We start from the raw sequence: 23,997 nt of genomic DNA, 5'->3' as shown, positions 1-23,997 counted from the left end.
CTCCATATAAAATAAACATACATATACTACATACATTGGATGATTGTGTAAAGTTTAAGGAAATCCATCTCATTCTCTTTTTCTTCGCTATAGCAGAACTCTTTCTTATTTTCTTCCTTTTTTTCAAATAAACTCTCAAAATAGTCCTTCCATATCTTTAGCACACATTCTTCTCCTTTCACAACGCTACCATCCTGGCATCTGATCCTAGTCAGCTCTCTGGTTATAGTTTTTCCTCGGGCTGACCTTACGGATTTCCAGAAAGATCTTCAAAGAAAATCTCAGACATAGGACTGTCCAGATTCACAGAAGTAAACAGGACTGAGACGTAATTGTTTAAGTGCTACTTTGGTATGCACTCGACGTACGGGTTTTCGTAGCATGGGAACTAGGCCGTGTCAATGTGTGTACTGTGTGCAAAAAAAACAGAACGTATAAAAAAGTATAAATAAATAAGACAACATTTGTATATAAAAAATATGTAGGTCGCTGCCATTTTTGAACGTCAAATCAGAAAAATAAACAACTTATCAAATTTAATGAGTCTTTGAAGTTGATTTTAAAACGAAGGCGCATTCCAGAATTAAGAAACAAAAATTTAATAAGGTACAGTAATTTTTCTTGTAGGTGTGTTAATGGATAACATAAACAGGTGTACCTAAATAAAACTGTTTACATAAAACTAGGGCCGATCTAGTTCCGTTAGATTATTCCTACAAAGTCTTATTCTTATTTTAATTTTTATATAAATATATAAATAAAATAATAATAAATATAATAAATAAAATATAATAAAAAGTCTTTAAAAAATTTAATGGGAAAATATGTTTTTATATTTTTGTAACGAATAAACTTATGAGTGGATTTTTGAGTAGTCTGATGTTTGGCACAGATACAACGAGAGCGAAGCGCCCATACATTGTAAAATAACGGAAAATAGGAACACTTAATAAACCCAGAAAAAAATATTTTTAAGAAATCATAACAAACACAATAAATTGCAAATTTTTATGCCGACGGTACAGACCAACGATCGTTGGCCTTGGTTTAGAGAGGACGTTGGGCTCCAAACATTTCATTTATGTCTTGGACCATTTAAATATGGTGCAGTGATTAGACGGGTCATCTTTAAAAAGTGGTTACATGCATTTTCAAAAATAATGTGTGCGAGCTGCTTCTCTTCCCGTGCTGATTGTAAAAGTCAATCAAAGGAAAGACTTATGAATTGGGATTCTTCTTGTAAGTTATGTCGGAAGCTCGTTATTTCTGAATGAATGGCTATTCCGAATACAGTTTCAATTCTTGTGACTGTCAATAAGATTATTATCTACTAGCTTTTACCCGCAGTTTCGGCTGCATGAATTTAACGCCACGTATACAGGTTTTTCACAAATCCCACGGGTACTATAAATTTTACCGGTATGAAAGGTATAATATAACCTTCTATAAAACTTTTAATTACAAATAGGTGGAATTTCAAGAAGATTAATTTAGTATATAACGCGTGCAGAGGTAATAAACAAACAAACTAATACTGTTTTTTCGAACTTAATCTGTACGTTGATCCCGTTTTTCAAGAAAAAAGACTGAGGAAATAATTTTATTCCTTAACAATGAACACGTTCGCGTAAACACAGAATCTTTTTTCGAGAAAAAGTTTCGTAAAAACCTTTCATTTTTGTTCTTTTTTTGGTTCAGCGAACAGATAATACCTGGTACAAATACCTTATTTATTATTTTGATTTCATAACATAATTTTTTTACATTAATAAATAAATTTTTATGGTTCCATAATATGTGATAAATGTGCCCGATGGGCTAGCAACCTGTGACTATTTGAATCTCAATTCTATGATTTAGCCAAACAGCTGAACGTTGCCTATCAGTCTTTTCAAGACTGCTCTCTGTCTACCCCGCGAGGGATATAGAGAAGACTAATTGACTATATGTATAAATGAAAAAGTTAACATACCAGATATGCGGGAATTTATAAAATAACACTTTAAAATTTTAGTTCCTATGCAATAAATCCGTATCGTTAGAACTGATGGTCAATTGTCACCTTAGATTATATTTATAACAATGCCAGATCGTTAACACTTACAAACGGCTTTCTCGTATACTTGCACAATGGTCTTTCTTACAAAGTGCATCTAATACTGATTAATGGTGTGCTAGTGGTGGGTGAAGCAAATTGGTGTTAATGTGGGCATTGCGACCACCGACGCAAATCGTCAACATCTGTGTCTAATCCGCTCATTTGGGAAATGTCACGTTCAAATAAATCATATTTTTCATAATTTTTTCTTTAAATGTATTTTATTTTTATATTAAGAAAATTAAATTTATCAAAATTTTATTTTTCAACTGTTAAATAAGAGAAAAAAGTCCTTCCTTCAATACCTACATTATCAGGTACATACATAATCAGGCCTTGAAAAGTAAAAGTTTTTTAACCATGTAGGTACCTACCTAACGTTTTAAATAATTTCATTATAAAATATAAAAAATTAAATTAAAATTTGAATAACATTTAATTTATTTTATATATTATTACTATATTTTATTTCAAAAAAAAAATTATGTTTTGTTGTTCCTATAGGAATATTGGGAGATGCTTCATTGAAAGAATATTCCGAAATCTTATGAAAATAAAGGCCTTATTGATAACGTTGTTTATCACTCAGTTGCTTAATCAACCAGTCATTTTTTTTCAGTATTTATTAAACATGAAAAATTTGCTAAAATTATGAATGTGACTGATATAAATATTTGTTAAGCCTTTTCAAAGTTAATGATTTATTTTTCTTTTCTAAGTTAATTATATAAAACAACAATAGAAACATTAATACCATATTGATTGATGACTGATTTTAATACCTACAATGTTACCACGATGCAAACAATTAAACTTAAGGTTTCACAATAATAACCGCTGCATTGAGAAAAGAATGCACTGATTTTGCTATCTATTTGTCATTGAAGTGAATGCCAAAACCATCTCTTTTTCATATTACAAAATCTTTAATACGAATATAATATCATACTTGTGAATGTATGCTGATGTCACAACGCAGTACAATTATTTTAGAATTTTCGCCAATGCAAGATGTGCAATACAAATTGACATTCTACATATATTAACACATATCATACATACTACTTTGTCTGAATATATTTAGGGACCAGATTGTGATGTCTTGATTACTGTGAATAAAGCAAATGACTATAATAACCTGTCTGTCCATACCGGTGAAAAAAACGTGATAAGAGGCTAATTTTATTAAATCTATATCTTATCTTTTTCTACAGCAGGTTTGAGTCAGGTATGCAGCTTAGTATGTACAAAGTTTAGACCTATGGTTTAGTTAGATCTTTTACCGCATGCAAAGAGTTTGATGTCATTAGGACCACTCTATGAGGAGACGAAAGCGAGGAAGAGATTAAGTTTTCATAAGAACATGCGAATTGTCACATCTTTATCCCTTTCGGGGTAGTCTGGAAGACTACGTTCAGATGTATGGCTTAATGATGGAATTGAGATGCAGAAAGAGACAGGTTGCTAGCCCATCGCCTAAAAGAAGAATCCCAAGTTTATAGTCTCTCCCTTAGTCGCCCTTTACCACATACAAGTTTTATCCAAGAAGAATTTAGCAAATATTCAAACTTATCTTTTCTTGTTACAGCAATCGCCTTGTGCGCATACGCAGCTGATGTGAAAGAAACAGAAAAGAAAACTGAAACAGAAGATGTCGCGCTAAATAAGGACAAAAGACAAACACAAGGAGACTACTTGCCCGGGCAGTTGGTGTATAGGGTTCCCAGAAAACAGGTAAATATTATCTAGCTTATATCAACAAAATTATGATGACATACTTTTTCTTTCCTTCAATTCATTTCACAAATGTTAATCCGTTTAGTAATATTAACTTCATAAAAATAAATATCCTCAAAATCATTCTCGTTGCATCGTCAACTTTATAAAAGGACACCGCCTGTGACTCTGACTACAATCTTGGTTTAGTTTAGGAAGGTAATGTTTTGTACGAAGCGACTTCCATCTGACCTCCACGACCTTTGTAGGGGATGCTACTTTGTCCATAACGCTAATCGTAAATAGCGACAGAGAAAATATTACGCCATGCCGTGAGGTTCCTGGCACCAACAGAAAAAGAATAGGACCACTCCATCTCTTTCCCCATGGATGTCGTAAAAAGCGACAGCGGGATAGTACCTATAAACTTGGGAATCTTCTTTTAGGCAACGGGCTAGCAACCTGTTATTATTTGAATCTCAACTCTTCGGAACGTGGCCAATCAGTGTTTTCAAGACTGTTGGCTCTGTCTGGGATATAGACGTAATTACATGTATGTATTTAAAATATTACGCCTTTTGTAATTGTAGTTTATAAACGCCTAGACCATACGACTATAAACCATTACAGTAGCTTCAGTACATAAGTAACAAAAAATGTCACTAATTTGCACATTAATTGTTAATAGTTCCTACATGTAAAGGTAACTATTGCCTTTGGACAAAACCAGGGGAAAACAAAGGAAAGACACTAAGAAATGCGACCCTGAACAAGTAGGTACATCTCATACATGTATTCATACAATGTTTATGTGGAAATTTTTACGTATACGTACACTCGTACCCTGGTCTGAGGGACGAAACAACCATTATTTATTATGGCAACAAGATATTGTCATGCAGTTCTCTGTATTAATTACTGAATCGTATGAGTCAGAGTAGATAGATAGGACAGAGGAAAGTTTCTTTAATATTTCGATTCTTTAAAAAAAAAGCTGTATTATTTCCAAAGTCGATTCACACAAATACTCACAATGTTAATTGGGATTGTAGATTGCAATTTGAATGCCCATTAAGGGAAACACAAAGCTGTCAGACACAACTCTATTATTGAGCTATTACATTAGGTCTTCTGGCATTCAACCACCGTTATAAATATATGAACATAAGAATCGATCACCGTCACGAAAACATACATACCAAAACCGGTCTTAGCATCCTTGCAATACTGGATATATTTGCATTTCCATCGTACATTCTAAAGTTCAGGTATCTATCATTAAATGGTAAAGCAATGCCGGCGATACAAATTATAACGACACTAAGTTAAATAGGCCACTTTGCTTCAAACGGATAATGTTCTGAATCGCCCTTTCACTTTTGCGCCCTAGATTTAGTCACGAACTGGTCAGTTTCAGAGTAATCTGATAGTATTAGTATGAATACTTATAGGATAAGGTCTAGCGTTCTTATGTCAATAGGGTTTTAGTTTTAGGCCTCGTTTGTGTCAACATTTCACGAGAAACTGCCGTTAAAATCTGTTGATGTCGAGTTTAAGCGATCGCAAGAACATAATCATATGAAAGAGGACACCGACGGATGGATTAACATAATAGCCATTGACTTAATCACTTATAATTAAGACGATTCTCAAAGATATTTACAAACAGCCAGAATTTAATTTGAAATTTGACACTATAGTTGGCGGACTTACGATTTTTATTAATCTGTGGGAACAAAAGTAAATAGGATTTTTAGTATTATGCAGATCGCGCGCAAACTACTCCTGTATTGGCTATGAAGAAATAATTTAGTATTATGTTATTAGTATGATGTCTTATCATAACTGACAAAAAATGTAATACTGAACACACGGTGGCCAATTTTATAGTTACCTCATCATTGGACAGTGAGTGATGGAAATACTTCCATAATCTATTCCAGATAAAATTACGTCCTTAATTGATTAGACTATGACATTTAACTAGCTCCGCTGCTTGGAAATTTGATGGGCTCTTAAGAAATTGCCTAGACTGTGGATGCTACTGGAAATCTATTAGTATGTAATGAAATTCTTACTTAATATGTGGCTACTGACATTTTACTTTGTAAATTCGAGCACGGTTACATAAAAATTCTCGTTTGTAACGGTATTCCACTCTGGCGAAGATATTTTTATGATTATTGGAGCCCATTTATGATAACATATATCCCAAAATAAGACCCTTAAGTTACAAACGTTAAGAGATTAAACATATTTAAGGTTTCTTAATTGAAATACTTGCATATAAAATTTAAATGTTTTTTTTTGTAAATTTGCATTGAACACTCATAAAACAAACAAATAGAATTTTCTATGTACTATGTATGTGTTTCTATGTATTTACATAGAAACACATACATAGTACATTCTTACAAAGATAAAATGAATCTATATATATAAAACTCTTCCGTTACTGAGTGACTGACTGACAGACAACGCACAGTCGAAACTACTGGTCGTAGACAGCTGAAATTTGGAATGTAGGTTCCTTGGGATATGTAGGGGAGCACTAAGAAAGGATTTTTGGAAATTCAACCCCCAAGGGGGGGAAAAGGGGTAAAAACGTTTCTATGAAAAATCTTATTCCTTGGGTTTATAAACTTGAAACTTGGCATGAACACGTACATAGGCAAGTAAATATGTTTGACATTATAAGTTTTTTCAAACTACCCTCCAATCGTGATTTAGGGGGTGCGATTGGGTGACTGATTTATTAACGCACAGCCGAAACCGCTCGGTATAGGAGTCTGAGATTTTGAACAGAGGTTCCTTTAGTAACATAAGTGAGCACTAAGAAGGGATTTTTGAAATGTCAACCCCCAAGGGGGGGAATCGGGATAAACTGAGCCGGGGCTGCGGGAAAGTTCTAACGAGATACCGTGGCCCCGGAACGCAAAGGGCAACTGAAGGAACGAGGTGGGTTTTAGTCAGTAAAAGTCTGACACTCCCTTCCGTTCCACCCAGAGCGGGAGAGGTCATTTGATGATTTCCCATCCTTAAAAAAAAAGACTTTGTATGACAACTTTCAGTCGTCTCTTTAACATACATAATAACATACATAATTATGTACATACATGCATAACATTAATAACATCACGCCTTTAAATCCCTATTTTGTGTTAACACTACCCATACAAACAGCTAAAAGGAAACAAGTGAAGAGACGAAATTTGTCCGCATCCATTTTCACCTAAATTCTTAACGTTAATGAGATTTACTTTTTATTATCAGGTCAACCTAATAGCCTCACATGTACGTATAACTTCGTAAGAATTTTCTTTCAACTCCTAACCGTTGAGGAGTTGTACCTTCCATCATCAGCTCATTCACATGGGATGATGACTATCAGACGCAAATACTTAAACAGATCTATGAAATTGTCAAAAACGTAATTGCCTGTAAATTTGAGGTTTGCCCTTGATTTCCCTGGAATACCATCATCAGATCCTGACTAGGTAACAACGGGACCAACTTGAAAGTATACTCTACCGAACAAAAAAAGAATCACGTAAATCGGTCCATAAATCTCGGCGTAATCGGTATGCATAAATAAAACACCCGAATTTTATTTTCTATTAACTATCACGAGTTGTCTCGATGCTCGATAGATGGCGTTGGCATCGAGATTGATCGCGCTATGGTTTCGTTACCGTCATTTAGCTAGGTAGCGTAAAATATTTTAATTTATCGTGTAATTTTAGCAGCGCCCCTAGCGGACATACGCGAAACTACATATTACACACTACAAATATTTTGATTTGAAATTATTATTCGTTTGATTCATTAACTTTTAACTTGACTTATTTAACTTATTTTACTCTCTATTTCAGTTAATTTTTGATTTGTTGATTAGATTTGATATTTTTGATAGTGATAGGTGTCGAAGTGCGAGAAGTCTTAAATATTGGTTAGTAAAAAATACGTATCAGTTGCGGAAAGCAGGATGGCACTAAATAGGATGGGATGGGACGGGATAGGGCAGGACGGGACACAACAGGTTGGGACGGGACGGAACAGAACGAGAAGAGACGGGACAAGACGGGAGAAGCCATATGAATTTAAACCAAATATAAACATAAAACAGCCCCGCACGATACGGGATAAAAAAATGGGTGAAATTTTATGGCGTATCCTTATAATATAAATACATTTGCGCGGGCGAAGCCGCGGGCAAAAGCTAGTAATAAATAAATAATTGACGCAACTTTTAAGATCCAGTCTAATAATTTATTGTCTTCATGACACAACTTTTTGTTTAGTTAGCGCCAAATTACTGAAATTAATTTTATAATCTTACATATTCCAATAAAACAAGCGAAAATTACATCAGTCTTATTACAAACACAGCTAAACTATGTGTGAATCAGATCATAGCGGCCACTTAATCCGTTTTGTCACAATAGCAGCTAATTTCGTCACCCGTTATAATGACAACGAAATAACCGTTTGGCAGTAACGTGGCATCGTTATTGCAACTGCAACCACTAATAATACTCCGTTAAGGAATGTCAGTTATTTAGTAACTGTCACAGATATAGTAACGATATGAATGGAAACGATTGTTGCGAGAGCCATACGTTATAGGTATGCATTAGAACAACATTATAATTTTGTTTAGATTTCTCATGACGATTTATTGTAAGAAGTTTGAAATGTTAAGAATGAGGTGAATAATATAGAGTCGTGATTCTCTCTTTCTCACTATAAAGAAGAATGGGCTGTTCTTTAATTAAAATAGGTGATGTACTGTATTTCAAACAACAATACAATACCTTTCGTTTGTAAATTTATTACGCAGGAATCTGAAATTTAGGTCATAAAATATATGAAGGGTAGGTTTGTTAGGAGGTGTTAGCGGGCACTAAAAAGAGTAATGAGTGTACCAAGACACTTATACTATTATGGTGTAACTCTTTTTTCGCGTAGTACACAAATGAGACTTTATATTCGTGAAAGTGTTTGTCTGTTCGTTGCTTCGTTAAAAGCACTGAATCGATCTCCATGAAATTTTTCATGTATGTAGTGTAGAGTACGGTGAAGGACATTGTACATTGTTTTAATAATAAGCAGGCGCTGTTGCAGGCGAGAGTTAATAGAATTGAACAAAAAAGAAAAATGAATATAAATTGGAATCTGACTAACAAAATTAACTATCCCCGAATAGTGCCGTTTATTACTAGCAAACTTCACGTAGCGGAGGTTAAATAGAGCTGATTCTATTACCGTGCACCGGTCTGTTAGAACTGACTTTATTACTGTTGGTAGAAAAGGTAAAATGAATTATTTTACTGTTAATTGCAATCGAATAGGACTTGATATTGGTAAATGGGGTTGCACTTATTTGCAACCCCTAAGTTTGAACCATCGACTTATAGTTGAAATAGTCAGAGGTTGCAAGCTCATTGCCTTAACAATTCTAATATCTTACAAAATTGATTGATTGTACAATCTGTATAGAGAAGCAATTTTCACACACTAGGTATATAATATTCTTCGCTACCAGACCAGCGTGCAAGTTTGCACTAGATGAATGTGCGCCTTTAACGTAATTCAAATTGATTATCATAAATAATAAATGGCAAACATCAGTCAATTATTATCACACAAGGTACATTTCTCCGAAATAACAAAAATTATAGCTTCCAAAAATATCCAATCGTTTTAACAATCATTAGAACTTTCACCTTGCGTCTAATTTTGCACATAATTTTACCTGCTGTTTTGTCATACCCCAAGACCACTTCCAGCCTTTTGTGATTCGTGGGAAATATGTATTTTCCTGCACTTGGCCTTCCTTTTAATAGCTACACACGGTTTTAGGTGTCGTTCAATGCGTCTATAGTATTTTTTGTGTGTCACTTCTCACGTTTTTACCATTTATTGACAAAGCCTCTGTTACTTAGAAGCCAAATTAACCCATTATTGAAAGTAGTGGATAGTGTAATTATTTATACGTACTGCAGCGATGAAGGTACATACATAAAATCACGTCTTTATTCTTAACTGGGTAGACAGAGCCGACAATATCACAAAAACTGATGAGCTACGTTCAGCTGCATGGCATAAAGATGGAATTAAGATTCAAATAGTGACAGGTTGTAAGCCCATCGCAAGAAATCCAATCAAGAATCCCAATATACAGATTGAATTTGAGATTCTTCCAGAAAGCGACGGGCTAGCAACCTGAAACTTCCTAACCCATACAGCTGAACGTGGCATTTCAGTCTGTTCAAGACTGGTGGCTATATCTTCTCCGCAAAGAATATAAACGTGATTATATGTATGTATACAATAGCTCAGTTAATATAATCCAATATTTTTTCTATCCTTCTTATGTTTTTGCATTGTAGTAATATTGCTCTATGTATGTATTAAGCATAAAAAAATATTAATATTTTAGCCCAACATCAACAGCCTACTGAGCAGTCACGTCACACTTATAATATAAAAAAAATATTGAAATTTCAATTTAATTTAATTTTTCTTATGTTTAAAAAATATATTTTCTTGTTACAGAAGGCCGCACCAGTACAAGAACCACAGGAAGATGATAGAAATAACAGGTACAAAACTTATGTATTCTAAGTATTTCAGATTATACCCTATCCACGAACTTAAAAATTAAAATTCGCCTGACCTTAATCCCTTATTGAGATGGTCACATTCAGAGAGAGAGTCTGTCCAGTCCGGTATGACCTTACCGTAACCGTAACGTCACTGTTCGTACTGTAAGTCGTCATTTAGCATTGACCTACATATAACTAGGTAACTTAGGAAGTCACTTGGACTTCTTCTTTGTCGTAACCTTTCCCCACTTTACGTGGGGTCAGCACAGTATGTTAGTTTTCTGTCTTTTGCTATCACACTAGTCACAGGAGTGACTGGAAAGGAAAGGATCCTATTCATACTTTCCTTTGCACTGTCCATGCATCTCTTTTTCAGTCCTTTTTCGTTCTTCCTTTATCTCTGAAACCATCCATTTTTTCATAAAAGAGCACTTTTTTTATAATAGATTTCAGTGCGCTTGAATCTGCCTGGTGGTAAGCAAGATGAGGCCTAAGGTGATGCACGTAAGCTTAAATAGTACCTATTTACTCTTGCCTTGAAAATCCACTTGTAATAAGACGCAGTATTCAAAGTCAACATATTTCACACTCCAAATTTCTAATCATTATTCATACCTGTTTCAGACAAGACGCTCAAGAGTACCGCCCAGGCCAGGTGTTCTCGCTCAATCCTCAGGAACTCCTGGAGTTCCAGCAGGAGAGGAAGGCTCCGTTGAACAGCAACCAGCTCCTGCAGCAGTTGCAGCTTTACGGCACCCAGGAACAGAAACCCAGCCCACAACAGTTGTACTATTTTGAACCTCAAGCGGCGCGTCAGGTGAATAAAAATTAGAGATTATTATATTAGAACCATTTAAAAAAAAAAAAATTTTTAACTTATAAATACATCTTTTTGGAAGAAGTATGTAGGGGCAAACGGAAAGATGAAGTCTCTGCATTGAGCGTCGATGGTTGAACGATTGAGATGTCCTTCGAGTCTGTTTGAGACTATTGGCTCTGTCTACCTAGTTAGGGATCAAGATATATGTATGCTCGTTAATTGATGAAAAATCTGGCCCATTTAATAAAACAATAATGGAAGTTTATAAATGCAAACTTCCCATTTGAGAAGAATTTATAACTATCATGGATAAATGAAGATTGTTTAAAATCCGAGACCTTAATTCCGACATTCATATTTGTTGTTTTCAAATTAAATAAATAAATGAATCCTCTCTTCTATTTCTGTTTCTAAGCTCGCCTTTATACTGTCTACACTTGAACTTAACACAAAGACTTTAATTTGATACTCGGTTTAATCTTACCAACGTATGCAGAGATTACAATGCAGCTTAAGCAGAGATTACAATAAATCTAAGACCACTCACGCAAACTATGAGGATGTGAATCATCACTTTACTATCACTACATAATAGAATTTGTTATATTATAATTTATCTTATAATAAAGTCTATTCACGTTGTCTGTCTATGTATGGCTAAATCTTTTGAACTATCCAACATATTTGGTTGCGGTTCTTGTGATAGATTGAGTGATTTAAGAGAAAAGTATTGTAGGTATAATAACAGCAGCATTGGGACCCGAAGCCGGGGCAGGTCGCTAGTTTTCATATTCAATGCTTGTATTTCTTGAACTCGTACAATGGAACCAGCAAATCGAAATAGGAATCAGACAAAAGGAAGCCTGCTTTATTCTCCGAGAACATCGCTCTTTGTGTGCTGACGCGATAAATCTGTATTTGAGAGACACGTTGAATATACATGTCGAAAAAAGTGACTAAGGTAAATATATATCTATATATCTATACATATAATAAATCTGTAGACGGGTCAATTCTGTACATTGAAAATATTGAAAAAATAAATAGCAGGGGGTGTTACTGGATCGATACCAAACACAAATATGTCATTAAAAAAATTTTTGTCTGTCTGTCTGTATGTTCAGGCATCACGTGAAAACTAACGGTTCGATTTTGATGAAACTTGGTATAATTATACCTACCTTATTATCCTGGGCATAAAATAGGATACTTTTTATCCTAGAAAAATACGAAGAAAAAAAATTCTTAATTTTTCAGTTTATCCATAGACGTTGTTCTGTAGAACCGCGAACACACGTTACGTTACCCGCAGTGGATTCAGCGCCGGATTTAGCTTGAACCGTTTGCGGAACACGCGGGCCGCTACTAATTACTATGAAAAAATACTTTAGTCCGGTCAATCTAGACATTCGAAGCTACATTAATTCCCATTAAGCTGAAAATAAGTATAATTGTTTAAAACAGAATCAAAAGCATTATTTCAAAATTCCCCATGATTCCGGTTTAAGGAAAAAAAATTACCCAAGGTCAAAGGTAAAAAATGGGTGGTTCGCGATTTTCTTCAAAACGGTAAGTTTTTCAAATCGGAAAATTACCTTAGTCATAAATTGTAGATCATAAAGTTATCTATAAAAAAGGTATCAATATTTTTTTTCAATAAAGCTACCGTTTCTGAGATATAACGATGCAAAAAGTTGCAAGCGTATGCACACGTTTCCACGCCATCTCTGAGGTAGTGTACTATTAGCGCGTTTTTTTGAAACATTTTTATTATTAAACTTGAAAAAGACTGAAATAGGTTAGAATAAACACGTGTTTTCACTACGCAGTGGCACTCAAGACTAACTTTGGCATTTATTATTTAACAAAATTAGAATAACCCTAAGTGAAGAAAATCATCTTAGGACAATAATAGAGATTACAATTAAATCAAATTAAAACTAAAACTACTTATAAAAAGAAAGAAAAAGGATGACTACAAACTAAAATTTAATTTATAAATTGTACAGTCCCTGCATAGTATCGACATGCGGGAGTGTGCCCAGAAGGCTGGCAGTATTGCCAATTTGAATGGCAATGCTGATTCTCTGAGCCACATAATTTTCAGCCCTCCGGTCAAGAGATACCTCAATCAGCTTTTTCGACAATTGTCGGAAAAGCTGATGGGCAGATAGGCCCCCCCGGTCCCAGAGTTTCTACCCCAAAAGGTTCAAAAGTATAGGTATTACCGATACCTACATATTTGCGCCTTTTGAGGTTTTTTGCCTCATATGAAGCAGAACCGGCCTTAGATTTAGTACCCTGAAGATGAGACGGCGCAAGTGTGTCGACACAAGTAGCATCTCACACCAAAGGCCGCCCCAATCTCCAGGGTACCAAAGTCATACCATCCGGTCTCTTGCCATCATCCCGAGCCAGACCGTTTGGTTCTAGAACGGCTGGAACATAGATGGTGGCAAGAGCACGGAGGATTATATTATTTAGGGCGGCATGGCGCCCTAAACGGCCGGCACTCCTAGGGTATGAGAGGCCGTGGTGTCCATAGCCGTCAACGGTATCCCCGCAAGGACTACTATTGTTAAAGACTAACGGTATTTCATGTGTTGATCATTCTGAGATAAAGCAGGTATACGACCCTAGCCACGTACAGAAAGACAGATTTTGTCTCAAGGTTTCACTACAGTATAAATGAAGGGACTGGGTTTCATTATACTTATGTATATTTTATATTTTGAATTCAAGTTAAAATTACCGACCGAACAATATTTTCACTTATATTACTGCTACACCGAGTATATACGAGACGTGCATATGCATATTATGACGCTTGCAACTTTTTGCATCGTTATATCTCAGACATGGTAGCTTTATTGAAAAAAAATTATCGATTCCTTTTTATAAATAACTTTATGATCTACAATCTATGTCTGAGGTAATTTTTCGATAAAACTTACCGTTTTGAAGAAAATCGTGAAAAACCCATTTTTTTACCTTTGACCTTGGATAATTTTTTTCCTTATACCGGAATCAGGGGGAATTTTGAAATAATGCTTTTGAATGTGTTTTAAACAATTATACTCATTTTCAGCTTGATGGGAATTAATGTAGCTTCAGTCTTATTTTTTGGTCTAAATTGACCGGACTACTTACTATAGAACGCGAACTCAACAGCAGTAGCTCAATAGAGGGATCTTCCTTATTATTATAGGCCTAGCCGTAATTGGGTCCAATAGATATTTGTAAGATATCATTGTCAGAGTTACTCAAAATGGAGAAATAAACCATCCACGCGAAGACCGACATCCGCGCGGACGGAGTCGCGGGGGAATCTAGTAAATAATAATAAACGGGATTCTTCTATTCATTCTAGCAATCTGTCACTATTTGAATCTCATTTCCATCATTATATCATTATTTTGTCTTTTCGAGATTTTTGACTCTGTCTGCCCCGTAGAGACGTGATTATGTAGGGGGAAGTCCCCTAGTGGCGGACACCTAAGGTTATTTCAAAATAAAACATAAAATATTTAAGGAATGTTTATAAAATTATGACTTATATTAGATAACAAAGTTAGAAATCAAATTAATTTAACAAAAATGCAACCTCTGCTAAAAAATAATTAATACTATCAAACAAACTTTAGTAACAAAAAACATAATTTTAAAAAGTGGCACCTAGTACCGGACGAATATTTGTGCACGCAACTGACACCAGTTTCATCACAGTTATAAATTCTTGAGGGTGTGAATGTTGTACTGTTTTATCAGCTTTTCCAGGTTGTCGTAGAAGAGATCCACTCGTGGTTTGTTAAATCCTACGGGGCGCATCATGCTTGTCGATTCCGGTGTTCTCAACTCAACGAAATGACAGAATGCCTTTTCATGAAGTCGTAATTTTTTATTGCGACTTTTATTTTTTATTTATCAGCACTGCCTTTTTCTTTATTAAATCGATGAGGAATCCTCATGACTTCAGCTAAGTCGTATGCTAATTTTAGAAACTTCTTTTTCATGAGCGGCATGCATCTATTCGATAAATCTTTAATGTGGTCCACCAAGACTTCTTCGTACTCTGCTAAGAAGGTGTTAGTGAATCTACCTAACTTTGGTTTCATTGTTACTTCTTCTCGATTTAGGGCCTTTATTTAATGTAAAGTGCTTTTAGGAATATTGTATCGCATTGCAGCTTGTCTTACACTCAGTTCTTTTGACATAACCTTATCAATAGCAGTTTGTAAGCTCTGTGGATCCCAGGATCCTTTCTTTTTCTTCTCTTCCATTTTAACTATCTTCTTTCTTCTATAGTCTAAAACAAAATTAAATAATTAGAATAAAATACGTAATTTCTTACAAGAAATATCAATATGTTTACTGTCCGGCACTAAGGGACGACTTAGTGTCCGGTGCTAAGGGACACACATTTTCGTTCATTAGATGGTACCTACTAAAATTGTTTAAAAGATGTAATAATATTCTACCATTTTACGGATAACAATCGAGTACTGATTTTATCTTTGAATACCACTCAAATGTAAATGCATAAATATACTAGAATTACTTACATTGATATTTAGGTGACGCCGTGATTTCGAGTCTAAAACAGCAAATGGTTACTCCTGCCGCGACCGTGTGCGTCACTGGCGAGGCGCGGCGCGTGATCTTGTACCTGTATGCCCCAGCCCCCCTTTCACTTGTACATTCAGTCAGAAAAGTATCGGGAATGGATTATTTATTTATGGTTCCAAATTCAAATTTTTGTTTTTTTTGTTGTTGTTAGATTGGCACAACTGTTTTCCATTTTGGCGCGGAGTTTGAGTTGCATCTGTTGTTTACGTTAAATACAGTGCTATTTTTAGTTATATCATATCTAGTGTGTATTGCTAATTTCATAATGGATAAAAACATCGAACAAAGAGTTTGTCTTAAATTTTGCATTGCCAATGGAATATCGTGTTCGGAGTCACTGAAAATGTTACAGAAGGCTTACGGTGAATCGACTTTATCAAAAACTCGTGCTTATGAGTGGTACAAAGCGTTCAAAAGCGGTCGAGATGTGATGGAAGATTTGCCTCGCTCTGGTAGGCCATCAACATCTGCAACTGAAGTTAACATCGCAAAAGTGAAGGAAATAGTGACTGAAAATCCTCATTCAACTTTGAGAGAGATAGCCACCGAACTTTCTGTATCTCACGAGTCGATCCGTACCATTTTAACTAATAATTTGGGTATGAAACATGTTGCCGCTCGGCTAGTCCCAAAAGACCTGAATTTTTTTCAAAAACTCAATCGCATGAGAGTCGCTGAGGACATGCTAGAACGAGTCAATTCCGACCCAACATTCATGAAACGCATTGTTACTGGTGACGAGACGTGGGTTTACGAGTTTGACATGCAAACTAGTCAACAAGCTTCGGAGTGGCGCCTTCCAACTGAACCGAAACCGAAAAAACCACGCCAAAGTCGTTCAAAAGTCAAAGTCATGTTGACTGTTTTCTTTGACTATCGCGGTGTTGTGCACTCGGAATTCTTGCCGGAAGGTCAAACGGTAAATAAGGAATATTATTTGAGTGTTATGCGGCGTTTAAGAGAGCAAATCCGACGAAAATGGCCAGATTTGTGGAAAGAAAATTCTTGGATTTTGCACCATGATAATGCACCTTCGCACAAGGCCATCATTGTGAACGAATTTTTAACCAAACACTCAACAAATACCATCGAGCAACCACCATATTCACCAGATATGGCTCCAGCCGACTTTTTTCTTTTTCCTAAACTCAAATTACCACTTCGTGGCACCCGTTTTCAATCGGTAGAAGACATAAAAGAGAATTCGCGGCGAGAACTGACCTCAATTCCGGAAACAGCGTTTAAAAAATGTTTTGATGATTGGATTATTCGTTGGCGTAAGTGTATCGTTTCTAAAGGAGCATATTTTGAAGGTGATAAAATAAATTTGGATGAATAACAAACAGTTTGTGTATTATTGATCTTTTCCTGCTACTTTCTTGACAGAGTAGTATTTTGAATCGAACTGATTTGTACTCGCTTGAATAGTACGAGTGTCCGGTGCTAGGTGCCGTCCGGCGGTACGGGACTTCCCCCTATGTATGTTTGTATGAAAAATGAAACCAGCATATCGAAATAGAAATCAGACTAAAGGATGCCTATACTTTATTCTGTGAGCGCACCGGTCTTTGTGTGGGATGCAATAATACTGTATTTGAGAGATACGTTGAATATGTCGTGTGCTGTGCATGTTGAAATACTTACATACATAAAATCACGCCTTTTTCCTCTCTTCATGCAAGCTCGGCAGTTTCGGGTACTGTGACCCTTTGCCAGGACGTCATTCCCTTCACACTCACACGCAACACAGTGTTTGTTGAGTAAAAGAACTAAACTAAAATGATAAGATCTTACAATTTCATAAGTAAAAAAATATTATTAGTCTCAATTTTCCTCAGATATTTCATACTTTTTCCGGACAATTTTGATATAGCAATACTTTAAAATATTTCAGGTCGCATACCAGCCTTCCCACGCCGTGATAGCTCGCCCCCACTACTCGGCCGATGGCGGCGAGGCGTCAGTAGGAGCTGCCTTGTCAGTCAGTGACTCAGGCGCAAGTTCCACCGACTCCTTCGATCAGGAGCTACTGGCTCTGCTCGGTCATCAGGTCAGACAAGACGACAGACAGTATCAACAACAGACTTCGACCCAGAACACACCTCAGTATCAACAGGTATTTTTAGAGTATTTTCAACGTATTCTGAACCTAAACCGCTGCATATATGCGTTATTTGACATACCGTGATATGGTTAAAGGCAGGTGGTAGCTTTGTAAAATAAAAGCAAGAGTACGCAAAATCAATAAGTATTTTATGTAAATGAAAAATAAACATTTTAATCATCACATAACTATCACCAAAGTAGTAACAAATCATAATGCCTTATTCACGAGGAAAGCGTTAATATCAGTAAAAGTAAAAGTTTTCTTATTGATACAATTGCGTGTTCCGCGTGCAAAGACATCCACGCAAACAAATTTCATAGACTTTTATAAATATGTATGAATGATTACTTTAACATGTTAATATGTTAATTCCAGGTGGATAGATATATCACTAAACCCAGTAAGAAGCCAACTAAATTGCGACCAAAGGTATCCGCTCCGCCACAGCCACTGCCTGCAGGTGCGCCTCAACAGTACTTAATAGAAACCACCAACGTGCAGCAGCAGCAACAACCACAACAGCCTCAAATACAGTACAGGCCGGCCTCGCAAACTCAAAGACCAGCACAAGCCCTAAGATACGTTCCGATTCCATCCCCACAGCCAGCTCTGCAACAAGTACTGTATGAACGTCCAGAATCCGCTCAAGGCCTTAAAATTGTACCTGCTCCCAAATTAGCTACACAACAACCTCGCCAGCAAGTCACGTTCCGACTTATCCCACAATTCCCACAGCCTGAAGCTTCTCCTAAGCAGTACAGAATCATCGACGCTCCAAGACAACCAGCAAGACAAGAACAAAGAGCTCCAACGACTAATGTCGAAAGACCTGTGACTTATCTGAAGCGTTACCCGGAACCCGAAAAAGTGCGCGCTGTCAAAATTTACGATCCAGAAGCAGCTGGCCAACAACAACCTCAAATAATTGGTGAACAATTTTACCTTCGCCCGTACTACAGGCAAAATGAGCCTATCAGACAAGAACGTTTGAGGTACGAATCGCCTTTGCCCGCTAGACACGATGCTGATACCCAAAGGGCACCTGAACCTTCTAAGCCCCCTCATTCAGCTATTTACGTCAGCAAAAATATTGCTCCTAAAAAGCCGAGGGTACAATCAAGACCCGAAGAAGTAAGAATCGATTCATCGAGGGAGCAGTACAGACAAGACCAAGACTATAGACAGGAGCAAAATTATAGGCAGCGTCAGAGACTAGAACAGCCTTCCAGTTTAGAACAAGTTAATCTGGAACAACATGGTCAGAGTTTGGATGATCAACGAGTTCAATTGCCTCCTCCGAAAAACAATAAAGCTTACACTCCTGAAGAGTTCGCAGCGTTAGTAGCAGCTGGATACGCTGTGACTCCTGTTCCTGTAAGCGCCTTGAATGCTCAAATAGCGCAGTCAAGGTCTTCTGAAGATTTGACACCCGTCGCCATCCCTCAACAAAGCCGAAGACCGCTGTACAGAAGACCCCAGTATCTGCCTCTAAGAGGAGACGACGCGCCTTGAACTGGACAATTAGCTGTAACTTTGTAAATTAAAATAGCTATAATTGATATACTTTATATTTGTTTAATTGCAAAGCAAATGTTGTGGGTGATTATGGGACCTCCATGTTTTATTTATTTATTTATTTATTTATTTATTAACAATAACCAACCCTATCATTACAGTGTTACCCAATGCGATAGAGTAGCTAATTAAATTACAATTATATTAAGCAAAATATTTGTGTACTTATGAGGATAATTCATATAACATAGATCTTGTGAACTCAGTCAAAGTACAGTTGAACAAGTCTATGCTATTAGCGACCCCGTTCATAGCTTTTATTGCCCTTGTGATCGGCGCTTGTTTTAACAATTCCGTTTGTGCTTGCGGAGTTGCGAACAGAGGAGGTTGCCGTCGCCGCCACACGTACCGGTCTGGCACGTTCAAGGCCAGCCACTGTAGCACCACCTGGTTGCTGATCCGACCCCGAAGCAGCTCGAACAGATACGTCGCTAGGCTCATTTGTCGTCTAACCTCAAGTGAGTTGTACCCCACCATCCCGAGTACAAACAGCGTTGGGTACCTCAGTGGATAAAACGGATATACTCCATACATTTTCAGATACAGATATCTTATAAATTTATTTTGTATTCTTTCCAACATTAACACGTATTTTGTTTCATAAGGTGACCAAACACATGCATTGCTCTCGAGATGGCTTCGCACTATTGCATCGTATAAAGCGCGCACTGCTCCGAGGTTCGTGAATCCTTTGGATTGGCGTAATACGAACCCCAAGTTTCGGAACGCCTTTTTGCACGCTTGTACGATGTGTTCCCGGAAATTTAGATTATGCGTGAAGTGAACCCCCAAGTCTTTTGTTTCCTTCACTCTTTGCATCGGGACCTTATCGACACAGTATTGCCACATTATGGGTTGTCGTACTCGCGTGAATGACATAACTAAGCACTTTGAGACATTAAACTGTAGCCTATTTCTATGGCACCATTCTACTACCCTCTCTATGTCTTTCTGCAGTTTCTCACAGTCTGCTTGATTTCTTATTTCTAACACCAATTTCAGATCGTCTGCGAATAGAAGACATGTTGCTTCTTTTACGACGTCGGGTAGATCATTGATCATCAGATTGAACTCGAGGGGTCCTAGATTGCTTCCTTGATTTACCCCCGACCTTGTGAAATATGGTTCTGACTGCTGCCCTGCCCAGTCTACATATTGTCGTCTGTCTTTCAGATAGCTAGCAAAGAAACGTAAGGTCATTGGCGTAAATCCAGCGTCTGCTAGTTTCTCAATAAGGACGTCATTGTCCACCGTATCAAATGCCTTTTGAAAATCAAAGTACGCCACATCCACCACCATGTTATCCACCTGGCATTCGTTCCGACCAAGAGTCCAGGGTCTTCAACCTCAATCCGGGAGCATTGATACTAATAATTGAGGCCTTAAAAGATTTCGTAATCGGTTGCCTGCCTAAAAAGAAATAACCTTGGGAATATCAGAAATAATATAACATCAAACCAATTCATATAATAAGATTCATTGATCGTACATTACTCGGGTAAATCCGGCCTATTCTGTAATGGATCTTTTTACGTGCTTATTTCATCTATTGCCTATATTTGGATATTTTCCTGCCCGCTTGGGATACGTTACTTGAATGACGAATCCCTTTCCAATTCTCTAATCCTAATGGAGATCCTAAATTCAATATACTTAATGTGATTGAAAAAATAATAATGTCTCTATAAAGAAAAAAAATAAAATTTCTGTTACAGCAAATCTCCTTGAATGATTTTGAGACATTTAAAGCTAATGAATAGAAATAGGAAAAACCCAGGTGAAGATTTTATTGAGCTTAATTTCTTTTTATCTTCTTGTCAGATAAATGAGAATTCTTAAAATGCTATGAAAGCAATAGGTATTTACTAAGATCACTTCCATTAATATGAATATTTTTATGACAAGCAACACTCGAATTTACTTAAAAAACAGGCATTTATCACGACGTCATGTTCCCGGTGAAAAACAAAACAGACGAGTAAATTTAAAAATATACAATGTTACCTAAATTCCATTTAAACATCATAACTAAAGAAAATATCAATGTAATCAAATTCAGCGTTCAATCAACATTCATCTAACATTTTCGAGGATTCAGTTCAATTTTAAAACTTTTTACCCAAGTCTATTAATGAAATACACTAATCATGAAAGGTTCATCACGACTGCTAGATATAACTTGAGCCAGAACTCGCACTTTCGCCAACTTTATGTCAACTTCGAACAACTTTTGTCTATTGTACTTATAGAAGCATTACCAAGTTATAAATAAACTTTCGTCTTGATCTTGGTTTTTAATACCTACATATCAAGTTACAATGTAAAGAAAATCGTAATTGTGGTTCGATAATGTTTTTTTATTTAAAAAAGAAATCCTTGCTATTGAGGTCTTATCAGCTCAAAAAAAACATATTGTAAGTAAATAAATGTACTACGATTCTTTATTTATTTGTTCTTAAATAAATAAAACAAAGCAAATAAATAAAAGTTATAAAATTCATGACCGTTAATGTCAAACTTTCTCATGTATCACATCCAAATCCCCAAAAGAATAGAGACATAGTCAATAGTCTTGCGTAGAATCAAGGAAGTAGAAATCCACTGAATTAGAGATTCAAATTTAAAGTCATTCTTTTTTATTTGTTATCTGGATAGCTTGAATGCTATGAAAAATTATTAAAACGTCATTTAATTTTATTTAATTTTTAATAAAAAAAAAACATTTTTAAAACGTAGGCCGTGTCTCACAGTTTTATATTAAACAATAAAAGACGGCATTATCATTAAATCAATAAACTTAAAACTTTCTGAATAATAATATGCCAAATCAGTAAAGTAAAATTTATTGGAAGAATTTTACCTTTCCCTAGTAACTGCCGGCCTATAATTCATTCTCAACATATTCAGTAAAGATAACAAAAACCCAGTCGTAGGAAAACAGGCTTCTCTAAAGTATTCCGAAGTCTTATGAAAACTTATTGCTCTACCCCTTTCGATAACATACAAGTACGGTTAATTAACTAGGCTTCTATTCTATTTTTGCAACAAACAAAACCATAACTCAAAAAGATCAATTTACTAAATTTCATTTTAGTTAGTATCACGTAGGTACCTACTTTTTAATCCTTACTTATCGAAAATCTTTGAAAATACTTTCTAAACTATCAACTAATTAGATTTCTTTATATTTCATTATTCATTGAACCATTTGCTTCAATATCATTTTAGTCAATTTTATAACAAAATATATTTTTTATTATTTTATTAAATAGGGATTGTAACTCAACACCTTTGTTTCCTCTCAGAAAATATAGCTTCGTTCAAAGGAAAATTAGAAATAGAAATACTTTTCAAGACAAGGAATTTGATCTTAGTTCTCACTTAGATCAAATTTCCTATATTGTTTCTTCTTGTTTCTCAACAATACTAAGAATCAATTGAAACATTCTCTCATGCAGAGAATAATAATAAGTATTTGGGTCAAAAAAATGTCGCAGCTAAGTGGTTAAATTAGTTGTTTATACAAACAATTTCCACAAAAAATTGCCTTATTCTTGGAGAGTTCGTCTATCATCCAAAAAGTTAAAAAAAAAACTAAAATGCAAGTTTTCTACCTTATAATATTAATGAGGATTTACTGATACTGCACATAGTCTCTTTTTCATGTAGATAAAAGCATATGGGTAACACCTAAGTAGGTATATACCTACTTAGACAAAGTCTCACTTTAGTTCGGTACGGTATATGTACCGGTTAGTTTTAGACAAACTGGTGCTAAAACCCCTAGATACGAGTATGTATCACAGAATATATTTTAGTACTAGTTAAAAATATGGTATAAACTGAGGTAGAGAAATAAAACCGTCACACATAAGCACAGCAGTTGTTCCGTAGAAACGTCGGAAACCTTTTAACTGGGTCTTAATATTGCCATCAGAATAGTGAGTGTGTACCGGTTAACCCGCCTCTTTGACCCGTTAGGGCGATCGCAAGATATTTTATTTTTATAGTATACTATTGTATAAAAATACGACTATAAATCTATAAAACCCCAAGGTATGAAACGTAACTGCTAGTTTAGATTTAGCTGTAACTGTCTGACAGAACTGTGTTAAAATTAAATTATTCATTATCAAAATTTTATTGAGACTTATGTATATTTTATAATGATCTATGAGCAATATTAACTTCGTAAGTTATTTTAAAGGAATGAAATAAACTAAAAAAAAATACTTAAATAAAATATGATACGTGAACCAATCCATTTAATTCTGTAGATGTGTCTGTCTGTCTAAAGAGTATCCGTATTTTGGATTTCGAAACTTAAAAGCTGGAAGTACAATTGGGACCACATAAAGATGTGCATGCAGTCATTGCCCATTAATTCGAATCGAACACTTACCAGAAATCCATAAAAATTCTAATACTAATCGCTACAAAATGTAAG

General features: G+C 35.7%; 1 protein-coding gene across 1 annotated transcript in view; it reads left to right on the top strand.

Moving 5' to 3' along the window:
• Nucleotides 1-19,487, top strand: part of LOC106131417 (uncharacterized) — a 44,229-nt gene extending 24,742 nt beyond the window's left edge. Inside the window, exons 2-7 of the mRNA XM_060949999.1 lie at nt 3,687-3,832; nt 8,702-8,704; nt 10,373-10,419; nt 11,047-11,239; nt 17,763-17,984; nt 18,351-19,487. Coding sequence (XP_060805982.1) covers nt 3,687-3,832; nt 8,702-8,704; nt 10,373-10,419; nt 11,047-11,239; nt 17,763-17,984; nt 18,351-19,487 — 1,748 coding nt within the window. The remainder of the gene's footprint in view (nt 1-3,686; nt 3,833-8,701; nt 8,705-10,372; nt 10,420-11,046; nt 11,240-17,762; nt 17,985-18,350) is intronic.
• The last annotated feature ends 4,510 nt before the right edge of the window (nt 19,488-23,997 follow it).

The sequence above is a fragment of the Amyelois transitella genome, chromosome 20 (assembly GCF_032362555.1).
Source record: "Amyelois transitella isolate CPQ chromosome 20, ilAmyTran1.1, whole genome shotgun sequence".
Taxonomy (NCBI): Eukaryota; Metazoa; Arthropoda; class Insecta; order Lepidoptera; family Pyralidae; genus Amyelois; species Amyelois transitella.
This window is presented reverse-complemented; position numbering and strand designations above follow the sequence as displayed.